Source organism: Temnothorax americanus, unplaced genomic scaffold (genome assembly GCF_048541705.1).
Source record: "Temnothorax americanus isolate GAGA-0224 unplaced genomic scaffold, ASM4854170v1 Scaffold95, whole genome shotgun sequence".
Classification (NCBI taxonomy): Eukaryota; Metazoa; Arthropoda; class Insecta; order Hymenoptera; family Formicidae; genus Temnothorax; species Temnothorax americanus.
In genome coordinates this window covers 169,596-187,200 of record NW_027509818.1, presented here as the reverse complement: position 1 = coordinate 187,200, position 17,605 = coordinate 169,596, and the positions used below count along the sequence as shown (strand labels likewise).

The 17,605-nt window shown below is 34.9% G+C and overlaps 1 protein-coding gene across 4 annotated transcripts in view; it reads left to right on the top strand.

Moving 5' to 3' along the window:
- LOC143908434 (uncharacterized) overlaps positions 1 to 17,605 on the top strand; it is a 279,285-nt gene that overhangs the window by 250,290 nt on the left and 11,390 nt on the right. For all 4 annotated transcript variants that reach the window (XM_077426096.1, XM_077426097.1, XM_077426098.1 and 1 more), the window contains one exon: positions 9,338 to 9,400. In XM_077426096.1, the coding sequence (XP_077282222.1) occupies positions 9,338 to 9,400 (63 nt within the window). The remainder of the gene's footprint in view (positions 1 to 9,337; positions 9,401 to 17,605) is intronic.

The following is a 17,605-nucleotide window of genomic DNA, read 5'->3' as shown; positions in this document are numbered from 1 at the left end:
TCTTCAACGTATTCGTACGGTTCAGCGTGTTCGTCAGTTACGAGTATCTCCTTACAAATATCCCTATCTCGATCGCATCGCGATGACGACCTCACTTTCAACAGTTCGTCGCCGCCGTATAGTGGTGCGAGCTATAAATAGAGCAAATTTTAAGGGCATCCCACGCGTCGCGCGCGACAGCTGCCGCAACTTGACCGCGATATCGGGTGAGTCGCCGTCGTGCGTTTTCCGCCGCGCGCCTTCCGCGCGTTTTCCCGACGCAGAATACGCAGATACCACGCAGTCACCACGCATCGTACAAAATACAGTTATGTCATTATCATAAGAGTAACTAGGAGAAAAAAAAACATGTTTCCTTCCATATTTAGTATAACCATTTCGTTATTCGCGTCCACAGCCTTATCCTTTTCCGTTAAAGAGACATAACGGCAATTTAAACGTCTCGATGTATATTTTTTTATCTTTCGGATTTATCGTTGAAAAATTTATTCTCGATAATAATAGATCTCTCCATAGAGCACGACTCGGAGAAAAGTGTGTCATTAAGAACGATTACGAATTAAAATCTGTCGTTTTGCCTCGGATCTCACTTCCGATACCGTGCGTCCTCATCATCGTTTATAAATTGGCGTGTCTTTTGTCTGCAATCTTTCAGCAGGATCAAATATACATAACGATACAGACGCACGCATTTTCTCTTCGCGACTCCGGAAATTGCGATCGAGCGTGCTATTTTATTCATAAAGCGTACATACATCGGAATCGATACGCACGGTCGCGAGAGCGGTTACACATGTACTTAAAAGGATTACATAAAATTCCGTTTGACACGGCAGCTCCGCATATGCATCCTAGCATGCATTAAATTTTATCCTGATAGAAAGAGAATGTGAAATAAGTTACCGGAATTCTTCGAACGTCAGTTGGGCCCAACATGTTGCGGAAATGGGTCTGGGTGCGCGCGCTAGCACATATTGTCCGAGTCGCGATCCTTCCCTCGACGAACTTTTAAAAAGTGATTTTTTTTTGTATACGCTTTACTTTTCTCAACATTTCGCTTTATTTTTTCCAACGTAACTGCGCAACGTAAGAGTATGTAAGCTTAACATTATTTTTATAATAAAAAAAAAATGTCTCATATGTCTTAAAGTACCCAATATATCCTTAAGGTTATCGCATTTTCTTTTATCTGTAGATGATAAAATGTAATAGTTATTTTGATTTTTAGAATTGGGGCTTCGGAATGGAAACATGTTAAAGAAAGAGAGAGAGAGAGAGAGAGAGAGAGAGAGAGAGAGAGAGAGAGAGAGATTGATTGATTGATTGATTGAGCTTTATTCACTCTGTGCATTTGGTTGGAGGGGATAGCACGAGCTACGAAAGCGCTCGGGTGAGAGAATAGTGAACTCAGGGTGGAATATTTTCCTATTCAACTAGACGTATTATTATTAAAAATGGGTCATCGTAGTTGTTGCGTCATTTTTTACTTTTTATTACTGACATTTTTTAAAGCAATATTTAATTAACAGTAGTTATTATTTATTGTTTTCTGATATAAAAAATAGAAGTTCCAGTAATTAAAGTGACATAAATACCGCTGTGCAGTCAACCTCCAATTATATAGTAACGCAATCATAGATTATGCGCGTATAGCAATTTTTACTTACCGAAATTATTAACAGTAAAATGTAAAAAAATACACTGCATCTATTGCACAAGAGAAGCTTTGGTAATAATCAACATATAATAATAAACATATCTCATATCTCATCGTTGTTTCCACTTTTATTGCATGGCGATAGCGGTAGATGGCGCTGAAACGCACGGAGCGAATTAGCCTTCTCGGCTATTTTTTTTTTACATAAAATATCGTTAAATTAATTCCTCTACATAAGGTACAATATATTCTCTAACCCCTACGTTTGAAAGGTTTAATTCTTTCGCATTGCTTAATTTTTATCGGCAGGGCGTTATACATGTTCAAACCTTCATAAAATATACTTTTCTGTGCGCTTCTCGCGCGTCCTGCGATATTGAATTCTAATATTCTCAGTCTGCCTCGTTTGCCGTCCACTCACATCTCCTACTATTTCTATCCTATTACTTAAATGTTTTGGCATTATGCCTCATCTTACTATCTTAAAAATAAAAATACATACATTGTACATTAGCCTCTGTCTTACATTCATAAACTTATAAGGGTTTGCAGCATCAATTTTACCTTTGTATATCGCGAGCACTGCAGTATGACTCTCATGGCACGGTTTTGTGCCACTTGCAGTCGATTCAGTTGCGTCTCACCCATGCTTATTAACATCGTTGCGCAATATTCAAAGTGAGGCGCTATGATAGACTTATACACAGTACATCTAGTGTACGCCGATATATCATTTCCTATTCTATTCAGAAAACTCACTTTTTTCCCTATTTTCTTTAACATATAATCACAGTGATTCTCCCAACGGAGTTTACTATCGATCATTACACCCAGATGTTTCGTTATCTCGACACGCTCAATTATAGTTCCATCCAAACTTTTTACTATTATGTCTGTTTTTATTTCTTTCCTTATACTTCTAACTATCATATATTTGGTCTTATCTGCATTCATTTTTAACATATTCACATTCATCCATTCTTCAAGTATACCGAGCACCATATTTAGTTTTATTTCTAATTTCTCACAACTTTCTCCTGTTACACTTGCGGTCGTGTTATCTGCAAATAATCTAAATATACTTCCCTCCAAACAGATTTTAACTATATCATTTATATATAAAATAAACAATAGAGGTCTTAATACTGATCCCTGTGGCACGCCATATACTGTCTCAATTATTTTAGAACATATATCATTGAATCTAACTTGTTGCTTTCTATTACTTAAATACGATATTATCCATTCCAGTACCACTCTTATTTCATACTGATATAATTTTTCCACTAAACTTACCCTATCTATTGTCTCAAATGCTCTGCTCCTAAGATCCAAGAATAACACCCCCACCATTTTTTCTCCTCAATTATCAACTTCCATTCCTCGATAAAACTTTGAATTGCTGTCTCGCACGACTGCTGTTTCCTAAATCCCGATTGGTATTCGGTTATTATTTCATTGTCTTCTAGAAATTTTTTCAACTGTTTTTTTACAACTAACTCTAATACTTTTTCATATATCGGTATAACATATTAATCGGTCTATACTCGCTCGCTTTTTTTGGTTTGTTTACCTTTGGTATCGGTATTATCGTGGATGTTTTCCATCCTTCTGGAAATTTACCTGTCCTAAGCGAATTATTTATTACCCCTACAAACTCATCTTTTATCACAGGTAGCACCATTTTTAGTATATCACTATTTATCCCTTTCTCTGTTCCGTTCTTTCGTGGTAGTTCCCTAACAATTTGTTCCAGATCACTTGCACTAATTGGCTCAAGAGAGAGAGAGAGAGAGAGAGAGAGAGAGAGAGAGAGAGAGAAAATATTATTTTTTATGAGCCAGCAACTCGAAATTTGTATTCCAATTGCGTTCTGTTGAAGCGCGTGCATCGGCTGGACTTATTGATTTATTCAGAGGGTGAACAACCACCACCACCACCACCACCACCACCACCACCACCACCACCACCACCACCACCACCACCACCACCACCACCACCACCACCACCACCACCACCACCACCACCACCACCACCACCACCACCACCACCACCACCACCACCACCACCACCACCACCATCATTACCACCATCACCACCAACACTACTACCACCACTCCCTTGACACCCCCTTTTCCCCGGACGCCTAACGTTGGAGTTGGAGAGCACACACGTCATTGTCCTCGACCACTCTCACTATTTCCAACCCCCAGTGAGGTAGCCTTGCAAAATTGCAGCTGATACCGTACTTCCAACAAGTTGCCGGCGAACTATCTCGTCATGCTCGGCCAATCAAGCGTCTAGTGCATAATGTACTAGCGCGACACGAAAAAAAGGGAGTCGCCAACCAAAAGTTTGCGAAGAGATGTCGACTGTCAATTTGTTAGATCGTACTTTGGCGGAAAGTACCATGCAATAAAAATTAATAGCCAAATTATCAAACAATGTTTCTTGCTGCAAAACATATTTCGTTGAATAATTGAAAAAAAAAAAGAAATTAATTTCAATAAAGTGCAATATTGTATGCTAAAGCTTTGGCGTTTTGGTGTATCGGAGCGATAAGTATCATATTAATATAATTAGATCTAATTACGAACTCATCTGTGCTCACATCCTCGTGTTACGTAATACTATCAGTGATTGTGTGTCAGACCGACCTACACCGCAACCTTGAACGCTACGACAGATTTACACACATCTCTAATTCGTTTGCGGTTCGAAGACTCGAAACCTTCGAGATTCAAACGTTTCGTTCTAAATACACTGAGCAAAATTACATCTCGGCGAGTCCAATCTCGAGAGGGCATAAATATTGGCACAGCGTGGTCGCAACCATAAAATGTTCTGTATTTTCGTGGTAGCAAATTGTTTACTTTTGTGAAAATTTGTATTTTTTGTTTTTCATTTAATTGTACAAATTAACATAAATGAACGTAATTACAAGAAGAAAAACGCTTTCTTATAAAAATTCTCCTGCGAGCTATTCTTACATTATACTCTCTATGAAGCTGTATGAAGCTGTATGTGTATGTGTATGTGTATGCTGTATGTATGTGTATGAAGCTGAAGAATGCGTACTGTATGTTCAACGTTTCGATCGTACTTTTTATTCACGTGTACAGCAATTTTATAATACTTTTTGTACACAAATTTTACAATATTTTTTTGTTAATTATCTTTTGTCATGAGAATCATGCTAATGTCTAAGTGTCTATTAAAACTCTCCATTCAAGATCGATTTTATTAACACTAGATATGGTACCTAGTACTACCACTATTTTTTATTATTTCTTTTAATTTAATATTTTAAATATTTTATTTGATAGTAAATAAACGTATTACGCTATCTGGCTTTTCTTGCTATATTTGGGAATCTTTTGAAAATTTGATTTTAAATAAAACTGAAACTGCAATGAACAAACAAAGTGCAGAACGTGAATAAGGTATCGCTGAGAAACGCGAGGTCAACGAACTCGGCGCTCTCGACTCGGCAACGTTACGAGAAATGTCGGTACAGGGTCGGGTAAAACCTGAAAAGGTCACGCTTTCTGGTGTAGGTTAAGGCTCCTTAAGGACGGATCAACACACATACGTCTAACTGATATACTCCGAACGGCAATCCATTCTGCGACCAGTTTACTACTCGTGTCCTTATTCCCCAGGTATGGGCCGTGTCTCTTTTTCCGAGACATCCTCCTTCTCTTCCTACCCTTCCTTCACCCTCTTCCTTCTCCGGGTTTCGCCACTTCTCTATCGCTCTTTCACTAAACCCGTGTCTTGAATTTTGATTTAAAAAATCGCACAAAAAACTGTCACTTGAATTGCTGTCCTTGGAAAGCTGTCCTATACTTGCATCTGCAAAACATTCCGACCCCCTAAGGATTAAACGTACTTTCGACATAGCAAAAGTTTTACACGTAAAATCAGTGAAATGAGAAAATGTACTTAAAAGCGCAAGTCTACATTGGAAAAAAAAGGTATGAAAGCGTAAACATTAACATTGCTTTACAATTGTTACGAATGTAATTGCAGAATTACCGATTAGCCGTGCAGATAATCGTAGAAAACAAAACAAATCGCTTTAATTGTGAGTTATTAAGATCGTAGTGGCGTAGATAGCTCGCGGACGTTCTTAAACAGTTTGTTTCCGAATCGTTGATTATGTGGCACGTTCTAAAATGAAAACGATTAATCGAAAGAATTGCAGAAACTGCTAGATATCGATCGTTAGACGAGGAAAGACGAATGACACCGGAAATGTGAACTTCTTTCGGTGCCTCGTGAATTTCATTTCCGACTGACCGAGTTACACGACGGATTCTACGATTTATTAAATGGTGGGAGAAAGACCGCGTATCTACCGATCGCGTCATACTTTTCGCTTTCCTAATAATCGGTCTTCCACGTCACTTGACGCTTTGCCAATACATCCATTGGCAGGCACATTTAAGAAGACGACCGAGATTTCCTTTTCATCTGGCAAGGAAGTCATATTTCGCTCATCGAATTGTAACGAAAATCGATGTGTTATTTTTTTAAACCTCATTTTGATAGCCAAAAAAATAATGGCTAAATCTGTGTAATAACAGATTACTTGAATATGTTTATAATAAGCGTATTAGATTTGCAATATTTATAATATTGACAATTTTTATGATAAATGTATATACAGGATGTGCCATTTTAAATGCCCCAGGCAAATATCTCGAAAAATATATGGAAGGTATGGAAAAATGTTTTATTGTTAGACAAAAATTGTAGGATATCAAAGGGGACAAATAATGGTAAAATCAATTTTTGGTAACTGTACCTTAACACTTTTATGTACAGAATAATAGATGAATTAATTGGTGTATAAAGAAAACGTATTGTTGCTTTGCAAAAAGTTATGCAATTTGCAATATGCACCTACATGTTTTTTTGAAAAGCAACAATGTGTTTTCTTTACACTAATTGATTCATCTTATTATTTTGTATATAAAAGTGTTAATGTACAATTACCAAAAAAATAGTTTACGAGATATTTTATATTTTATGTCAAAATGTGTCATCAGAATAAAATATGAAAAAAATCTCTTGTAAACTATTCATTTTTTGATAACTCTACTTTAATACTTTTATATGTAGAATAATTCGAAAAATCATATTGTGAAAAAATCATACAATTCTATTTATAAAAATGGCGATGACCTTTATGTGACCTTAGAAATTGATTTTTTTTTCAAAAATTGGTTTTATTATTATTTATCCCCCTTGATATCCTACAACTTTTATCTAAAAAATTTTTCATATTTTCCATATTTTTCGAGATATTATTTGCCCGAGAAATTTAAAATAGCATACCCGTTATATATACAGGATGAAAATAAAAGCATTCACCCCATTTTTGTAACTTTGTATTTCGTGCAAAATATACCAAAACACAGCAATTTTATTTTTAAGAAAAATGTATGATTGTGATAAATTCAATTGAACCATTTTATCCTCTTAATTGAGGGTAGCTACCTTTTCAAAAATCTTAAATGATAATAGGAGTCAAGTAACATATTATTTAAAAATTTTTTTTTAATTTTTTTCTCACAATTGTGTTTTGTTTTTAATAATTTGGACGTATATCTTTTGAGAAATCGTATTTGAAAGTCTTAGAAAGAGTAAAAATTGAAAATTCGCAATTTGCAGAAAAAAATACTTCGGTAAATGTTCTAAATATCCTAAAGCAACCGCTATATAATAATAATAATAATAATAATAATAATAATAATAATAATAAAGACTGTTCAAAGTTGTTGTAGACATTTTGAAACATTCCGGCACTCATCCACTATTTTTTAATGTAGATCTTGTATATTTCGTATACATATATAAAATATATTCTATATAAATATTCTGAAATCTTCTAAAATTTTGGCATTCTGTAATCAGTGTAATCAATTATGATATTGTAATGAAAACTGTAATGAATAGATATTAATCTATTAGTTCTATCCTATATATTTTTTTATATACATCTATTATGTTCATTTCCATTTTGTAATGAAGCGGATTCTAGGATGGAAGCACTGCCTGCTACGAAAACAAAGTAGCCGTTCCATTCCGAATAATTGGCGTATAATGCATTATTGCTCCTTATCTTCTCAACTGGCTCATCTGACCCAAGCTCATTGGGGAACTCATACATTTGCGCTATTAACTCACTTACCTTCGATTACTGTGTCTTTTACAACTGCTGGCCCAACGGAATGTGCCTTCACTTTGTGTGGGAGGCTTTGCATGATTTCCTTTTTACTCGATTTCCGTGTATTGTTTCATCGATGCATTTCTTTAACTCTTTTATATATTTAATTTAATTGTATATTTATATATATATATATATATATATATATATATATATATATACATATATATCTCATATATTAGTTGGATCTCTTTACATCTTTAAAATACATACAGATTTCTAGATGCTTGAATAATGGAAATTGGTAAAAAATTCTACTTTTAATGCCATATATAGTTGTTCAATTAACTTGAATTTTCAATACATATATAAAGGTAATTTGTATAAAGTGATCGATTTTATTATTAACGAAAAACATTCAAAGACATACGAAAAAATAGTTTATACCGAGATGTTCAATACAAAAGAGGACATTATATGGTAGAAACGATTAGTTTATGGGTGAAGGACACACACACACACACACACACACACACACACACACACACACACACACACATTTCAAGTCAATTTCATTTTTTTTAATGAAATACTATATTTTTTATTTTATAGTATATTGTACAATAACTCTTTTTAAGTTTCACTATATAATGTCCTCTTTTGTACTGAAAATGTCGATATAAACTATTTCATACGTCTTCTTTCGCTAATAATTAAATCGGTCAATTTATACAAATCACCCTGTATACATATACATGTGCAGGGAGAGATGCTCAAAACCGGCCATCTAAACACTCTTTTATTTTTAATGATATAAAAAGAAATGTTTCTCTCAAACGAAACTTGTTTGATTTCAAGAGGAACGTTCGAGGATGACACGATTTTCGTTAGTGCTGGTCTACAATTTTGCTTTAAAGGGTATTTAAGCTCTAAGCCGTAAGAAATTTGCCAATCACAGTCGAGTATTCTCCTCACATTTCACTGTGATTGGTCAATTTCTTACGGCTTAGAACTTAAATATCCTTTAAAGCAAGGTTATAGACCAGTACGGTCAGAGGGACAAGGATATTTCAAAATCACCAACTTTTTTTAAATGGAATGATATATTTTGTTATTTATCTTTTAATAGAGATTATTTTAAAATGCATACGATGATGTATCAAGGTCAGTTACGAAAAAATTTTATTTTAACAAAGAAAGTGTATATTAATATACAAAGAATTAAGAAACAAATTCTTTAATTTACTATCTTAAATACACAGTACTATTGTAAATGTTCAAAATGGTGACCTTGAACATTGATGCATGCTCTGAAGCGATTCGACATGGAAAATACTGCATTTTGAATTTTATTCGTATTGTAGAACATGCTCTTATACAGCATGGTAATTACCAGACACCCTGTATATACGTATGCATATATAAATGCATATTTTTTGTACATTTTGTATTTTTATAAGTTTGTATTCCATATTGTAATTTCGAATTATTCTTTGCTGTTGCAGGAAGCGGTAGCAAAGATGGGAAGGGCAGCAAGGATAACAATTCACCCTCTGGCCCTTATGCCGGTAAGTTGCACAATTATTTCTTTGCATCGCAATATTTAAAATATAACATTAATTAACTTTTAAATTTACTCTTCTTTTACGACTACATTTTTTATCAATATTGTTGCTCCTGATCTAATATTACAATATTTCTCGAGCATAAATCTGAAGCTGAAAGAACTAATTAGATACTATATGGAATACTATGTTTAAATCTCGCAGAAATTTTTATTATTTTAATCAAGATTATTAGAAAATAATAATGAAATATCTTGATACGGAAAAATACATATTAATACCACCAGATACCTTCTATGTCCCGAGAAACACGGATTTTGAAGTATCTTTAGTGCTTTTTCTTAGCAAGAAATTTAACAAATTCTTAATCTCAGTGTTAGGAAGTTAAAGAATCGCAGCGATACGCAGCGTCGCGCGAGAAAATAAGTTGTCCGTCCGATTTATTTTGGTCGCAGATCCTCGTAGGCAATATTTCGACTGCTTCTTATTTGCCGATTCTCTCTCTCTCTCCCTCCCCCCTTTCTTCCCTCTCTCTTTTTCTTTTCGGCAGTAGAGTCCGATTCGAAAATAGCTGAGCGTGTCAGCCCCCTGGAAATGAAATCCCTCGGTGTCACACAATCCGTTCACTCGGAGGGACAATGTAGCGAACCGTCGCGCTGCGAACTTGACACCGCGATCACTTTAATAAGGCTTAATACGAACGCTCATAGAACGTGGATCATGATGAGCAAGGATCGGTTACTTCAGTTCTATTAACAGCATTATCGTCATACATTATTATCGTTTGTAAGAAGGGCGTCGTATAGATTAAATGCGTTCCATATTCGCTTCAGAAAACAATAATTTTTGCTAGTAGTACTATAGATCCCCATCACACGGATTGGAGGAAGGTCCAAATTCGAACCCTGACTGGGGTGATATTTTCCGCAATAAATTCTTTACCTACACTCTTTACAGTGATTTAGAAAGGATGGCTATTGGCATCAAAAGTTATATCGATTATTTATTTAAGTATGTGAATTTAAAGTACTGTTCCATAAAAAATTGTTTGCTGAGTTGGAAAAAGTATATATATATATATATATATATATATATATATTTGTATACAAAAATTTACACAAAAATATTATTATCAAGCTACCAAGATTCAGCTCGACCGAAGATGTTACTTCTCTATTTAATTGTAATATTTCTACTCTACCTATAATTATTACATTTAAATAATTATCTTAAAAAAGTTAAAGAATGAATTTGACTTTATTTAGCAAAAAAAAAATATTTTTATAATTTTAGTTATTCGAAAAAAGTTACTGTAAAAAAGGTTTAGGAATTGTCAGTCATTAAAAGTTATATAGCATACGCGCGTTGACAGATTTAATATAGATGTTACATATGAAATGAAATGAGCGCTGCAATTGCAAAGTTTAGCAAAAAAAATGCTCAATACAAATTCGGGCTTGAGAAAAGTTTTATTCTATTTAAAGTTATAAGATTATCTTTATATTACAATTTTCAACTGAAACGACTCTTAATAACCTAATTTACAATCTCTCTGCGGTATAATAGACCAAGTATAACCATGAAATCTCATTAATCTCAATCTTCACATCAAATTCTTTTTAAGGAGATTGAAAGGGATCTAACAATATATTTTATTTTGAATAAACTTTACGCGGAACATATGTAATAACTGCGGCGTGAGGCAAAACGGTCTTTAATCTTAAGGTTTTATTATTACGTAATAGAACATTTTGGAAATTTAAAATTGTATTTGATATAAAAAAAATTTACGGGAAATTATCGTTCTTTTTCTTGGGATTTGGAAAAATAATTTTTTTTTATTAAACTTCAACTATATTTTCTATATGGTATATACGAAATGCGTTTCGCAGTTGTCCCTAATCTTGGTCGCCAGGAAAAAGTCGAGGAAACTCTCCCGTTTCGTCGATATAATCGTACAATCTCTTTTATATTCCGTCCGTAACCGAATTTAGTGCGCACCGCGGCGTAGAATAGCTGTAGGATCATGGTGCGCTCCGAAATATCGCGACCCTCTCTACGCTCGCTTGCTTCTCCGTCTCCTCCACCGCGCCGTGGATCTAACGCGTCTATTAATATTCGCCGGTTATTTTCGGAAACGTGTGCTTACCGAGTAGGAAGGCCTGCTTTTTAATGTGCATATAGTTACACCGGTCCCATTCGAGGCATTCTCGAAAGCGCGCGATTGCACCCGCTGCGTCAACGTATCGCGATCGACGATCGTTTGCTAACTTACATTATGAGGAGATACTGATAATTTTGTGACAACGTGATACAAGAATAATCTCTGAGAATTTTATAAACGCTTGAAACAAATGACGCTTGAAGAATTAAATGCAGTTGTTCTCCAATTATTAAAAATAGAGCAGTATAATATAGTGTAATGCAATGCAAATCAAGTTAAAATTAACTCAATTAATTTAATATTATTATTAATTTATTGTTACACATGATTAAGGAAAGTTAAGTTAGTCGATATTTAATTTGGATATGTAACAAGACTTTAAATGACAGAACTACATTTCTGTATAAAAATCTCACTTAACAGTGCTTATAATTCGATAACTAAAAGTCATTACCCTTTTTGCTTTCTCCTGTATAAGCAGAAATAATTGTTAAGTTGCTAAAATCTTTGGAAAATTATTTTTTTTGGCGCATTCCCATTATTAAAGATTTACATATATCTATCTATTTTTCTGAATATTTTACAGAATGTAGTTTTCCTCCCACACATATGTACTTTTTGACATTGAATACAAATAAAATTAGTATATGTTTCTTGCACTCTCGGCATATCTTATCGATAAACTGCGATAGCTCAGATAGCGATCGCTTCGTTTTCGCGGGATTTCTTCATTCGCGTGAATAAGTCGTATATAATGCGGATTGTCGAGTTAATGCTAACAATAAGTTACCTTGAAATTCAATATTTTCCAAAGATTTCCCAAGATTTTCCCAAATCCAGTTTTTCCGTTCCTCTCGGACGGTGAACGCGTGAACGCGAGGATTTTCAAATAAGAAAATATTAATAGCTTGACCGGCTTGGGTCGCATCCAATAATAGCAAGTCATTCTACATAACGTTTAGGTCTACATACAAGGACTGGATCCTCATATCATAAAAATTTTATATTATTAAAATTTTGAAGCGTCAAGAATCAATCATCCGAAATTCTTCATGGAAATAAAAAAAAAATCAAAAACTACGTTTGAATTTTCTGAATCACTTTCTTATTTTTATCTATGTGCCACGAATGATTATTCCGTGACGTTATTCCATGGCTCTAAATCCGCTAACGAGCAATTTATTATTAGAAAGAAGCGTATTACGATGTATTTTTAATAATCCGACGTAAATTCCCGAAAATTCAGCTCTGATCGCTTCTGATTTTATTCGGTTATCCTTGAACATTTATATACTTATAATTGAGACGTTTGGGATTCTGATCATTACTATAACGTTTTAACATAACTTCCAAGGTTATACGCTATACCACAAGTGAGAAATGATAAGGAATCGATATTATATGAATTTTATAGCGCTCTTTAGGAGTTCATTAACGACGAGCGATTTAATTCGATGTCCGAAACCACTTTTTCTCGACTGAATCAAGACGGAACTCAATATTCCGTCCCTTTTGCGTCTTCAAGCATCGCGCGTAACGTGTTACAAGTCTCGCAATTTTCCGAAACGGAGCCTCAGAGAGGGTCTCGCTTCACATTCGGGACGCTCTATCAGCTGACGGCTGCGCGAGAACAACTTCGTGAGGAGTGGGTGAAGCGGAGGCGAGTTTCACGTCGGGGGTTTAACGGACGCCAGAGTTCAATGTCCTTTTGAAGGAATCGACCACGGGCAAGGAACGGGCCCGGAAAAGTCGGCGGGACAGGGAGAAAACCACGCACGACTATGGACTCGGGATACTGCATGCGCGCGAGAGATCGGACACACCCAAGAGCCTGCGTCTCCGCGTCCTATAGGTATACATTATCGGTATTGATCCGCACGCACCGGCTCTCCTCCGCGGCACAGGGCCCCATCTTCCTTCCTTCCTTCCTTCCATCCCTCGACCGTTCATTGGCCCGCGCCGCTCCACAACACGTCACTCTCCATTACTCTCTCCTCTCTCTCTCCATTACCTTCTCTCTGTTTCTCGACGTGACCCTTCGCGACCCTCGATCGCGGGTCAATCCCTATCTCAGCTTCCGGGATACTTGGGAAAAATTTAGGAAAATTATAAATTTGCGTGTTAACGACCTCGATCACACAGAATCGTGATTTATTACGCCTGAGAAATAACGTTTCGTCTTATTAAAATTAAACTGTGATAAAGAAACTCGCTCTGAATCAAATTCAAGGGAAAATATTAAGTTATCGGGCCATGAAGCCCCACTTAATTACGAATTTAATACATTAGGCTCTATTACCCGATAACTATTAAGCTTCTTCCTTTGAGTTTTATCTTATTTTTATTTATATAAGGCGAATGAAGATCAAAACAGAATAATGACGTTTCATCTCAACATCTGAAATATTGAAGCAGTTTATTGCAGGGTTGAAGAAACTTTTTAATTCTTCCGATTTGGTGTTAACCTTTAGAGGATGGATAGGTTTTTTCATGACTTTTTATGATTTTTACTTATAACTTTTATATATGTGTTAAAGTGTTAATACTATGAAAAATAAGCTCCATCCCCGTGGAGCTTAAAAATAAGCTTCCCCGTCCAGTAGGTTGACAGAAATGGAAAAATTGCATAAAACATTCATATGGAAATGATTGTAAATTTCAGAAAAGTTATTATTTACATTTAATTTTGAATGAGAAATATGGAAATACTTTTTGTAATAGTAGGGGAGCTAGCTCCATTTTTTCGTGATTATTTCGGTACTTATGAAACTTTTTGTGGTGATTCAGAATGTTATTTAATGATCAAAGCTCCAGGGACTGACAAAAAAGTGGGGCGCTTTGGGTGGTATAGCCACTCACTTGTGCAAAAAAAATTTTTTTTTCAAGTCATTTCGGTATGTCAGTCATTTTGCACCATAATTCTTTGATATATTCTATGACTATTTGCAAATTGATTGACAAAAAAGTGGGTCGCTTGTGGGTGTAGGGCCGCCCAAAAATGTCATTTTTTTCAAGTCATTTCGGCATGTCAGTCATTTTGCACCATAATTCTTTGATATATTCTATGACTATTTGCAAATTGACTGACAAAAAAGTGGGTCGCTTGTGGGTGTAGGGCCGCCCAAAAAAGTCATTTCGGTATGTCAGTCATTTTGCAACATAATTCTTTGATATATTCTATGACTATTAGCATAATTGACTGACAAAAAAGTGAGTCTCAAAACTCTCATAAAATATTGTAAATTCTACAGTTTGCGACTTATGAATTTTTTCCTTCTTTGAATTCACCATTGATGATCATCAGGACTCATTTTAATTCTTATTGTCTTTCCATTATACTCAAATAAATAATTAAAAGTACAGCCAAATTTTGTCACATCTTTTTCACTCCCGGAGAGGTCCCGGTCATGTGACAAATCAAAAGGGGGAAGGAGAGAAGGATGATAGATAGGCCTCTCCGACGATTCTCTCGCACCTCGCACCTCCGACACTCCACTAACCGAATTTGATTGCTGGGCGCCAGACGCGTAAACTCGCGTCCGCGAAATCGCGAGAAACTAAAGAGAGACGCAAGACGAAATAAGTTTAGTGCGCGAGGAATCGGCTAACTCGACCTAATAGCAGGACGGGGTTGATGAAGGGCAGCGCGATATCCGGCGGGGTGACACATAAATCATTAACTCAGTCAGCTAACAAATGAAAAGTAACATTTATTGTAGAATAACGTTCGGAGAAAATAATACGGGTCAATCCGGCTTCCATTAAAGCAAGAATTACGTTAATTTAGTAAACGCGCAGAAGGCGCCGTTAAGATAATACTATAAGTACATTGTAAACTGAAGCCAATATCTTTTTTTATGGTCATTTATTATATAATCAAAACAGAAACATTAATGAAAAATAGCTGCATTGAATCATCATCATAAAAAATAAATAAAAAAAACTATAGGAATCTTTTTCTTCTTCTTCTTTATCACAATCATTTAGGTCATCTTCATCCTCAGAAAGGTCGTCATTCAAAATTCTGTAACATTATTTCAAAATCATAATATGATTGTTTGACTACTGATTTTTTTTTTTAATACTTTTTTAGTAAAAACACGTATTTTATTGTCATCGTCACGACCACAAAAAACACATTTAGATGCCATAGTTTATAAAGGTTATAAATATAAACATAAACATAACGTAACAACGTAACGTAAACATTTTTGGGCGGCCCTACCACTCACAAGCGACCCATTTTTTTGTCAGTCAATTATGCTAATAATCATAGAATATATCAAAGAATTATGTTGCAAAATGACTGACATACCGAAATGACTTTTTTGGGCGGCCCTACACCCACAAGCGAACCACTTTTTTGTCAGTCAATTTGCAAATAGTCATAGAATATTATGGTGCAAAATGACTGACATACCAAAATGACTTGAAAAAAAATTTGTTTTGCACAAGTGAGTGGCTATACTACCCAAAGCGCCCCACTTTTTTGTCAGTCCCCGCAGCTTTGATCATTAAATAACATTCTGAATCACCACAAAAAGTTTCATAAGTACCGAAATAATCACGAAAAAATGGAGCTAGCTCTCCTACTATAAAATTTTGTTATAAAAATATACTTTGAAATTCAGAGCTAAAAATGCCTACAAATTCATAAGAATTTTATGAGAAAAAAAATTTTTTATTTACGTTTATGCATACATTTAGTATTGTTGCTTTGTGTGATATATGTATTTCGAAGCAAGGTACAATAACATACAGAGACTTATCGCGCTCACGGCACACGAACTTTGGTCTTCGACGAATACCTTTTTTTGAACATACTACACATTGGCCATTCTCATTTGTTTTCTTTAGATTCCCGAAACGGAACTCAGCGACAAAAAAAACCCAGCTTATATATGATATTTTAGCGTATAAATAGTATAAAGCCTAAAAATAGGCTTTCTGTTATCTAAAGGTTAAACATAGCTCTCTGATTATCATTTTGAGACATAGAACTTTCACAGAAGGTAAAGTTCAAGATCAAACGGCTATATGTTAAACGGGTTACAAATACAATGTCAGGCCAATTGCCTTAAAAATCTTGGAAAATCTGGAATTCTCGGAAAATTTTTGTCTACCACGAAAAGTTAGAGAACTGTTACAGATATTTTATCGAAACTGTCACTTCTTTCTATAGTTATATAAATGTTGTTTGAAATAAGTTTTCTGTTAATCTTGTTTTAAATAATTTTTCTTCAATATTGACATTTTTTTATGTTTCTGACATATACTATCTTCTTATTATATTTCTTGGAAACATAAGAATGACATTCTCATACAATATCAAATACTTCTGAAAGTCCGTTTATTTTTTTTCAATACTTTTTCAAGTTTAACGTCTGAAGCGAACAATTGAATTTTTTTTGTAATTTTTTTTTTGTAAGAAAAAGAAACTGAGAAGTTCAGATAATAATTAAACTTATTTTTCATTTGCGTCTGAAAATGTAATTTTTCCTGATGAAAAGTTAGAAAATTCTTGAGAAATTTTTTATCAAAATTTACGTAAGCCGTACAGTTGTACGATTGTTTCTTTTGTAGTTTACAGTCTACATATTACAAGTATTGCGAAGATTCTGTCGTGTTTGCAAAATTAAACGTCGCTCGCATGTGAACGCGTTGAAAAATCAACGTGCTTCGTCAATTATGCGGTGAATGCGTGCGCGAAATGTAAAGCACGCGCATGAGTGCATATAGAAAGCGACCCCCATAACATGGTGTCTACTAATCGCTCCCACAGCTGGGAAAGTATTGATTCATTGTTACAAAGCGAGTAACATTTCGCCAAAAAACGGTACGATTGTTATGTATGATTCTCTCTGTGCAGTCTGTGTTCACACATAGCAATGTATCGATACGAATGACATTTCACTACGAACGAAAAACCTAAATCCCTTTTAGGACGAGCATGACCAAAGTCCGACTAACTTAATCAGCGATTACAACAACAGCAAAATTTCTAACTATAGGTAATATAATTCGTGGCTGTACTTCCGAAAACG